At 40.9% G+C, this 10,314-nt stretch overlaps 1 protein-coding gene across 3 annotated transcripts in view; it reads left to right on the forward strand.

Moving 5' to 3' along the window:
* The window catches only part of ALDH16A1 (aldehyde dehydrogenase 16 family member A1), a 62,042-nt gene extending 53,891 nt beyond the window's left edge, over positions 1–8,151 (forward strand). For all 3 annotated transcript variants that reach the window (XM_026677463.2, XM_026677464.2, XM_087946793.1), the window contains 3 exons: positions 967–1,152; positions 6,650–6,775; positions 7,874–8,151. In XM_026677463.2, coding sequence (XP_026533248.1) covers positions 967–1,152; positions 6,650–6,775; positions 7,874–8,050 — 489 coding nt within the window. In that variant the 3' untranslated portion in view covers positions 8,051–8,151. The remainder of the gene's footprint in view (positions 1–966; positions 1,153–6,649; positions 6,776–7,873) is intronic.
* Positions 8,152–10,314: the final 2,163 nt, after the last annotated feature.

Here is a 10,314-nt window from a genome sequence, read left to right on the forward strand (position 1 = left end):
TCGCGAATCCCTACCGCTCGCGAAGCCGACAAACCGGAAACCGTTAATCGAACTTTTTATTGGTTTTGGAGAATTGGAACAGTGACACCTGCATTTGCATGTGAAGATTGGCAAAGAGGAGACCTTACTGGGTACGATAACAAATATAGAGGCCTTCCCTGAGCTAAAATGCCACAAAGGCAACTTGTGGAGGTTTCTGTGCATACCATAGCAAAGATTCCCCTCTACGTTATCGGCCCTGTATGTACCAGTAACTGAAGGTATGTGGGAATATGCTTGGGAGAAAGGAGGAAGAACTACAGACTAGACAACATTAGATAAGAGGCAGCTGAGCTTACAGAAGCAATGAGGGTGTGGCAACTATCTTAAAAGGAACCCTCCCGAGGTTCTTCGACTGAAAAGATGAGCAGAGAGAGAGAGAGATGGATTCTCAGACTGCAAGGATTCTCTGAATATAATTTTACTATAAAAGTATAGCTAGCACTTTGGGTGGTATTCTTGTCTAGGCTAACTAGCAATGCTAACATTGGAGCTGCAAGGGTCTGCCAATTTTCTTTTGGATTAGGGAAACCCTCATAAGAAAGGAAAAGGTGTGTATGAAAATAAAAATCAAAGCATTAGCAATAGCACTTAGACTTCACAGTGCTTTATACCTTTCTCTAAGCGGTCTACAGAGTCACTATATTGCCCCCAACAATCTGGGTCCTCGTTTTACCGACTTTGTAAGGATGGAAGGCTGAGTCAACCTTCAGCTGGTCAGGATCAAACTGCTGGCGGTCAGCAGAATTAGCCTGCATTGTTGTATTCTAGCTACTGTGCCAGCAAGGCTCTTCCATATAGATATTTCAGCAGATTGATTTAAAAAGGAAATGGAGGCTGACAATCAGAAGGGATTTTGTTAATGGGAGATCTTTTATTCTCTTTATAAGCCTTGAAATTTTTTGCTTGGGCCTTTTTCTGCTGCAGGAAACCCCTCTATATGGTGCCTGCATTCACTTTCGAGAACCCCTTGGTGTCGTGGGAATTGCCTGTCCAGACGAGCATCCTCTCCTCAGTTTTGTCAGCTTATTTGCTCCAGCAATTACTCGTGGCAACTGTGTTGTGGTTATTCCCAGTGAGCGATATCCTTTGCCTGCCTTGGACTTTATTCAGGTATTTTCTGAATTTTTCTTTGTGACACATTTTGAAGATCGTTTAAAAAAGCAGATATGAATGAACATGCGAGTGACATGCACCTGCCCCCAGGTGTGAACCTCAACCACTCCAGGGAGTGTATCACCTATTTCTCTTTTAAGTATTTTCTCCTCTGCTCGTGAAATATTTATTTAGCCAAAAAAACCCGACATTTTGGCCACTTGGCAAGGCTTTGGGGAGTTGACGCTATTAGAACCTCATAAAAACATAATAGTAAACTCATTAAATGTGATTCAGGCAAGTTTTACGCAAGTTTAAGGATTCCAAAATAATCTTAGTTTGGAAGAAACAGCAAAAGGCTGATTAGAAGTTTGATTTGGCAAATTTACAAGCAGGCTAAGAGGTTCGGTGGATTTTAAATAAGATTTTGAAATTAATTACAAGAATCCTTCCTGTGGATTTTAAATATATTTATTCTTGAAAATAGATAAGAAATGTTCCCATGAGAAAATGCTCTCCATTAAGGAGGGGAGGGGGAATCATAAGATTGGATTTTGAAGGTTGGACATTAGAGGGAATCAGAAAGAACAAAGATTGACCTCACCCCTTTCCTAAGGGGCCTGTAGGGGGCGTGCATAAGCGCACCAACATGCCTACCGTCCCTGTCCTATTGTTTCTCTTATTCTTCTTTTATTTTTCTTATATGTACCCATTTCATGTATTCACAACTATGTATACACTTATACTTATTATCTTGTAAACAATTGGCAAATCAAATAAATAAATAAATAAATAAAATAAAATAAAATAAAATAAATTATAATTAAAGCAAAAGAGACCCACTAATGCAGAATGGAGCAAAACATTCTTTTGAAGAATTCAAAGATTTTGGGGGAACAATGCACTCAAAAATTATTCTTAAAATTATCTGCTGTAATAAAGCTGGGTTCAGAAGAAAAAGAAACTGGTTTTATTGGACAAAACAGAGGGGGCTAAAAATCAGGCTAAAGAAGCTGTGGTAATTATTATCCTTACGGTGGTTAACTTGTTTTAGGAATGTCTACATTTTTCCCCTTTTGAGTCTGGAAGAAACAGGCAGAATGGCTTCTGTGGTACCCCAAGAATGCGAAATTCCTCACTTGGGAAGAGCTTAAGCCTCTCTTTGGGAAGTTGCATAAGAAGACAATTGTACAAATGCCCATATCCTGTCTTATTGTTAGTAGTTACATAAACATATTTGTAATTTCATTTTACAATTAATAAAAGCAGGTGTTAATGTGGTTTAATAAAAGGAAAGGAATTAAGGTGGCAAGAGTAGGGAATCAGATATCATAGCTATTACAACGGTGTTTCTCAACCTTGGCAACTTTAAGAAGTGAGAACTTCAACTCCCAGAATTCCCAGCCAGCATACTGGCTAGAATTGAAGTCCACCACTCTTAAGGTTGAGAAACACTGTATTAGAGCCACACATGATTTCTTCACAACATAATACATTTTTCCTTCCTTCCTTTAAGACAGGGTTCCCAAATTATGCATCTGCTTTCTGTCATTTTAGCCTGTATTTTTTCACATTTTCAATAGCACTGAGGCCTAAAATGTATCTAAAACCAAGACTTCTTGAAGAACTTGTGTAAAATTGCTGACCTCCTAGCAAAAATAGGTGATTTGTTGCTACAATCAGGCTGAGTGCCAGAACTCCCCAAAAGTAAATTCAGCTCTACCAAATTTTGGGAAATTTTGTATCAACAAACAGAACAGAGGCAAAATGGTGTATATGGATTCTCAAATGCGCCTGACAATTTTTTTCATAGATGACTCTTGATTGAACATAATGCCTGTGGGATGAGATAATTTTTTTTTATTATGACCTCCCATAAAGAATAGAAGGTAAAGAATAGAAATAAACAGGCATTTTTCTCAGAGGAGGAAAGACATGGAGACCCTTAAGGATCTCTGTGCTGGGAATCATTGTATTTTAAATTCTTGATAAAGGCTCTTGATTTATGATTAAGCTCTCAGCTGTTTTGTAGATGTTTCCAAACTGTACAGTGTACCCTACAACCATTCATTTCGAAACAATTTGAAGTTACAACAGCACTGAAAAAAGTGGCTTATGACCATTTTTCACACTTACGACTGTTGCAGCCTCCCCATGGTCACATGATATAAATTTGGCTGCTTGGAACTGGCATGGATTTATGATGGTTCCAGTGTCCTGGGGTCACGTGATCACTTTTTGCAACCTTCTGATGAGCAAAATCAGTGGAGAAGCTAAATTCACTTTAGCAACCGTGTTACTAATTTAACAACTTAGGTGGTTAACAACTGTGGCAAGAAAGATTGTAAAATGGTACAAAACTCACCTAAAATACAACTTGCTTAGCAACAGAAATTTGAGGTTTGACTGTGGTCATAAGTCGAAGACTACCTGTAGTAAAAAGAACAAAAGTAACTGAAAACCTACAGAAGGATTTTTGTGTTGTTTTTTTTAAAATGGTGATTGGTTAACTAAATGCAATTCCGTTGAAATAGGTGTAAACTGACATACATTAAGGCAAAAATTCATTAATTTTACATATGTATTGATGAAATCTTAGTTGTCAGTAGCTAAATAAGAAAAACATTTTGAGGCCATAGCAGATAGCACAATAAAGATTTAACTCTCTAACCTAGTGGTTCCCAAAGTGGGCGGTACCGCCCCCTGGGGGGCGGTGAGATGCCTTAGAGGCACCGGCTGGCCTTGCAGGTTCACTCATTGACTGTAGCACTGCTCTGGAGCCGGTGCCTCCAATGCGGAAGCGGTGGCACATTACATGCCACCACGGCTGCGTTTGACATGCCGCCCCCACTGCCGCCTCTTAGCGCCCCTCTGCTGGCCCCCTTGGGGGACGCTAAGAGGCAGCAGGGGGGCGTTCGAGGCACCGGCCCTGCAGGTTCACCCATTGACTGTAGTAATGCTCCAGAGCCGGCGCCTCCAATGCGGAAGCAGTGGCACATTATGTGCTGCCGCGGCCGCGTTTGTCATGCCACCCCCTGCCACCTCTTAGCATCCCCAAGGGGGCCGGCAGAAGGGCGCTAAGAGGCGGCAAGGGGGCCGCGCATCGAACGTGGTCGCAGGGGCATGTAACGTGCCACCACTTCCGCATTGGGGGCGCCGGCTCCAGAGCAGTGCTGGACGATGGGTGAACCTGCAAGGCCAACGGTGCCTCGAACGCCCCCTGCCGCCTCTTAGCGCCCTCTGCTGGCCCCTTGGGGACACTAAGAGGCGGCAGGGAGGTGTTCGAGGCGCTGGCCCTGCAGGGTCACCCCATTGACTATTTTACCGCACCGGAACCGGCGCCTCGATTGCAGCAGCACGTTGGGAAAAGCCGCTGCCACCACTTTCCAAAAGTGCTGTCGCATTGTCTGTCTGTCCGTCTGTCCGTCCATGCATCCATCCATTGCCTGCCTTCCTGCCTACCTACCTGTCTTTCTTTCTTTCTACCTACCTATCTATCTACCTACCTATCCATCTATCCATCCAAAAGGTCTCTGTCCTGCCTGCTTTCCTGCCTGCCTACCTATCCATACATTCATCCAAAAGGTCTGCCTGCCTGCCTACCCAACTTTCTTTGTTGAATATAATATCTTTATTAAGTTCGCTAATTTCAATCATTAGCTATTCTTTTCAATACACTTAATTCCAGCATTTAGTTATGCCCTTTAAGTGCCCACAATTCAATATCTGTCCAGTTTAATTTTTAAACCTTTGTTGTGTTAATGTATTTTCCTTTAAATTTCTCCTTCAGACTAGTCCAATAGAATAGTCAAATCCAAATTTAAAGACCCATTTTCTTTCTCACTTTCTCTGGTTGCCGCTTCCACACACTTTCCTTCAAAATAGCTCTTTAATTTGATACCAGGGTACCTAAAAAGCGATGTCCTTTGCCTGGTTCACACTCTGCTCTCTTTCTCCAGCACACAACTTAGTTTTCCGGAATGTTCTTCGTCTTTATGGTGGCCATTTTAAGACCACCTCTGCAGCTTGCCTTTGGGAGGGGTTTCCTGTCAGGGAGGGGAGTTGCAGCTCCCCTCGACCCTCCAGGTGATTTCCCCCTTCTTCACCACCCCACCAGGGTGACTCCAGTTCCGATCGGGACCCTCCAGCAAGTGAGCTCGGGCGAAACCACACACGATCGTAGATTCTGCGCCGACACTGATGAGGATCAAACCGGAAGTCCCGAAATCCACAAGTCTTAAAGTTGCCAAGTTTGGGGACCCCTGCTTTATTGGAAAGTATTGTCAATGAAGAACAGGAATAAATGTCTCTGTTAAAAAGCATCAAGCAACCCTAAATTAAAATAGTATTAAATATGTATATTAAAATAGGAGACAAGAAAAATTTAAAGATCTCTCTCTACTCTTCACCAGGAAAAAACTGGGTGAAATTATAATCTTTAATAGACATATAAACTATTTAAATCCATAAAATCATCATGCCTCCACTTCCATTCCTCCTAGATTTTGGATACAGCATGTTAGATATCAATCATTTTCTGAAAAGATAAATAGACATAAGTGGCCTACTTTAGGATCCCAGGAAAGATGTATGATTCATTTTGTTTTGCTGGTCAAAGTAGCAAGCAGATTGTTGGCTGCCTTTGGATCTGTATTTCCCAAAAATTGGTCTTCTTTAGAATTGCAAAATAATGAACACAGCCAACTTTTGCATAGCAACAGAATTTGTTACTAACAGCGGAACCAAGTACAATCACCAGTACAATCAGTCCACTTTTGATTCTCTCTCAAGATATCTACTTCAAACACTTCATTTAAGGGCAGGAGATGGGAAGAATTGTGTTTTCATGTTTCATCTTCGTTAAATCATTGAAAGGCCAAATCCACATAATCATCCCCCTTCTGCTGTCTTCTACATTGGCAAGAGATGTTGATTTCTAAAGAAAAGAGTCCTCAATTTATCCAAACAAAGATTGTTTTTGGATGAACGGATTGAATAATAATGTTTTGCAACAAGAATTTTATAGCATGGGACAGGTTTCTCCAATTTAGTGTCCTGCAGATATAAGTAGTCATTGAATAACGACCACAATTGAGTGCAAAATTTCTGTTACTGAGCAAGACAATTGTTAAGTGAGTTTTGCCTCATTTTACTGCCTTTCTTGCTACAGGTGTTAAGTGAATCACTGCAGTTGTTAAGTCAGTAACATCCTACATTATAACTCAGTGCTCCAAACAGGCAGCCATGCTGGTTCTGGAGTGACTTTTCCTAGAAACCTAAGGGCTTTGATAGAGATGTGTTGAGGGAAAGAAATATTAGCTGTGTTTTTGTGTTTTATGTATTTTTGTTTCTGTATAAACTTACAAATAATTTGGGGAGAATCAATAAGGAGGAAACAATATGTGAGAAGCAAATCTGACAATTTTGGGTTATTTTCGTATCATACTGAAGGAGATTGCATCTTGGTTTAGGGGGTAGTAGTATCCACTTCCCCATACTTCTTTATTGTTAACAGGTATTAAACACCTCTGATGTGCCTGCTGGGATAGTGAATATCATCTCTGGCTCCCGGGATTATTTGAGTCGAAGTTTAGCTGAGCATCATGATGTCCAAGCCATGTGGTACTTCGGCTCTAAAGAGGTGAGTGTCCTTGCAGGCTGTGGGGCGGGATAGGCCAATTTCCACAGACAACTCATCATGGCCAACTTGCCATAGAACAGCTCATCGCAGCCAACGGTCACTAAATGAACTGTTGTAAGTTGAGGACTGTATATACTGCACTGTGTCCTGTCCATCTTCAGATGTAACTGAGTTCCACAGCTGATTTATTGAACAAGCCCAGGTCAATCTTCCCAGCAAGCAGAGTAAAAGCTTGGTTTGTTCAGCCAATTACTAATTTATTTTCCCTCCATTTCTTTCTTCAGTTCTCATGTTGGTATCACAAGTATACTAGACCTGTTAAGAACAATAAGCTTTTATATATGGTCAAAGTTTTTTTTCTCACACACACATAGTCAATTTTGCCTGTGTGCTATTGACGCTTTTTTAATAGATGAGCATTTTTGAGGTTTGCCTCTTATTTATAGTCAATGTGGGTATGCTTCTGAGTTTGAACCATATGGGTTTTTTTTCTGCTTTTGTGGGTATTATTGGGGGATAGGTCTGTCATTTTTGTTTTTCTTTTGTGGGTGCATATTTTGGTCACATGTGGGGATTGATATTTGTTGGGTTTTGTGGGGGATAGTTGTGGAATATCATGCAAAGCATGAGTGTCATTGTTTTTTTAAATATTACTAAGTCCCCTGGTGAGAGATGAGTTTTTGTGGGGGCTTGTATCTGGTTTGGCATTTGGAGACCAGATCTTCAGGGGTTTAAATGAAGAGCAAAAAGGGGCAGATTAAGGAGTGATATCTGTTTATAAGATGACTCTGGTCTCTAAAGATGCAAAAGTTTTGAAAGTCTCGGTTCTAAATCAGTATAGCTCTATTCATTTTATCATTTTATTGTTCTATTCATCTGTAGCATTAATGTCCAAACAAATTCCAATAGGCATTCCTATTTTCTTTAGTGTTTTGCTATGTCTGGACCATCCTTTTGAAATCCATCTTGTGGGAGGTTGTTGAAGTGGGCATACCTAACTGTTGGGCCACCACCATGTCTCTTTTTGTAGCCATCTGTTGTCATCTGATAAACAAACATTCAATGGCTTCATGATGACATTGATTCTTTCACAAACAGGGTTCCGGCCTTGTGGAATGGGCTTCTGCTGGGAATCTGAAGAGGACATGGGTGAATTATGGAGTTGACGTGCGTTGTTGGAGTGATCCAGAAGATGGGTCAGGAGAAGAATTTCTCTACCAGGCCACCCAGTGTAAAAGTGTATGGATGCCTATGGGTGACATATTTCCCAACTGAGTTGTTTTTTTTGGGGGGGGGGGAGAATTGGGACGGGGGGCAGGGTAAAAAATACATATCTCTAATGTCTAATAAAAGAGCATTTCACTGTTTTGTTTAAACTGGTAGCAAGCTGTTTTCAATGGAATTGTTGATTCTTTCTGGGTATTTTCCTTTAGCAAATTCATAAAGTTCTATTCCTGGTGAGGCAACCTAACCTTCCTCCCATGTATCTTCATCCACTCCCAGGTTAGGTGTTATGTTAATAACAGAATAACAGAGTTGAAAGGGACCCTGGTGGTCTTCTATTCCAACCCCATATTCAGGCAGCAGATCCTATACCATTTCAGACAAGTGGCTGTCCAGTCTTTTCTTAAAAACTTCCAGTGTGATTCCATCAGAAATAAGCGCGCACACACACACACACACACACACACACACACACGGCCCAAGAAAACCTAGATCTGAATTGTGTGCTAAGACACCAGTTTGGTGTACTTGACTTCCAACCATTTGCCCAGTGGACCATTCAAAGCCACAACAGCACTGAAAAAAGTGATCCACAGCAGCTCCTCACAACCACTGCAGTATCCCCATGGTCACATGATCAAAACTCAGCTGGCAACTAGTTCATATTCACGATGGTTGCAGTGTCCCAGGGCCATGGGATCTCCCTTTGCAGCCTTCTGTGGGTTTAATACTTTTGAAAGGAGAAGAGCCGCCCTGTGTTGTAGGAAGAGCCATAATAGCCACACACAAAAATCACAAGAAGTTTGCTAGAACCTTTTTCAGACTATCTTAATAAATAAAATGGCTAAGCTATTGTGAGCTGCAGTTCACTTCATCAGCTATATGTGATGACATCTTAAAGTTATCAAGGAACACTGGGCTAAAGTGGCATGGGATTTATAGCAGGATGTGGCAGAGGGAGGGAGGGAGGAGAAGATGGTGATTATGCAGGTAATGGAAAGTGGTTGGGTTGGATTTTTGGAAAGGGGGATGCTCGTGGATTTATGAAGTAACTTTACAAGTTGGTTTTTTTTTTTTTAGAATTTACAGTTATCCCACTTTATTGTACAGTAGAGTATTCACAAGTTACTGGGCTGTTGGCAAATGTGCTGAGAGGAGCCTGTGGTCAGAAGCTCCAAGCTGTCTCAAATTGCTTAGTCCAGGAATAGACTGTTACCCAGTAAAAAGATCAGATTTAGGATTGCCAAATGAGGTATTTCAGGAGCTGGATTAATTTGTCAAATACGTGTCTCTTATCCAAGCCTTTTTCTTTTTGGTAGCAAAAATTGCTACTTCCTATTCAGCTCAGTGCAGTATTCTTTGTAAACTTGTTTTTCCCCCCATTACTCAGCTTAGGAAAAGGGGAGAGACACATAGTTCAACATTAATATGATTTATTGGGTGCAGAAGTTCTAGAGCATCATCTCTGATAGCTCTATTCACTCGTTCATCAAATGCCGAGATCATTGAACTACAGAACAACTCTGAGCCACTTTGCAGTTAAAATAAGATCAAAAACAATATCAAATAAGAACATCAACTGTAATAGAAAAGAATATACATAGCTCGGGGGCGAACTGTGGAGTCCTTGGTGCTCTCTACGTTTGGTTGTTTGCAGACATTTCATTCCAAAATTGGGTAGCATAATTTCTCAGCCAGCATGGGGAATGGCTGGCAAAGGAATTCTGGGAATTGAAGTCCACATATTGCCAAGGTTGAAAAACACTGCTTTAGCCATTCCATATATCTGATGAATTGAACTGCAGCTCACAACAGTTTATCCATTTATGTATTACAGTAGTTTGAAAAAGGTACTAGAAAATCCCTTGTGATTACCCCACTAGGTAATGTGATGATGTTACTTAGTTGGGTAATGAAATGTCTACAAGAGCCAAGCTCAAGAGAACACCAAGATTCAATAATTCAACCATGAGCTATAAATATTCTCTTCTTTTATCTTCTCAGCACAGAGGTCTTGATATTTCAGACTATAGATGGAAAGCCCCAACTTTTAAAGTTTGTTAAACAGTTTGTTTTAAACTTCATCTTTTCCTGCCTACTTGGGGCAGCAGAAGTTTAACAGGTTGGAGGCATAAATGGTTGTGGTATTTGCAGACTCTTGCTGAAAGTGTAAACATCAGATAAGCTTGAGTGAGCTTCAGTAAAAAAAAACCATTTTCAACTGAATTCTGGAATTCTTTGTGACTCAGAAATGGAAAACGCCCACTATTTGCAGTGACTTCATGACCCTTCAAAACTACTTGCAGAACAAGATT

This window comes from Notechis scutatus, chromosome Z (assembly GCF_049901735.1).
Source record: "Notechis scutatus isolate UNSWTSFEM ecotype Mainland chromosome Z, rNotScu1.2, whole genome shotgun sequence".
Classification (NCBI taxonomy): domain Eukaryota; kingdom Metazoa; phylum Chordata; class Lepidosauria; order Squamata; family Elapidae; genus Notechis; species Notechis scutatus.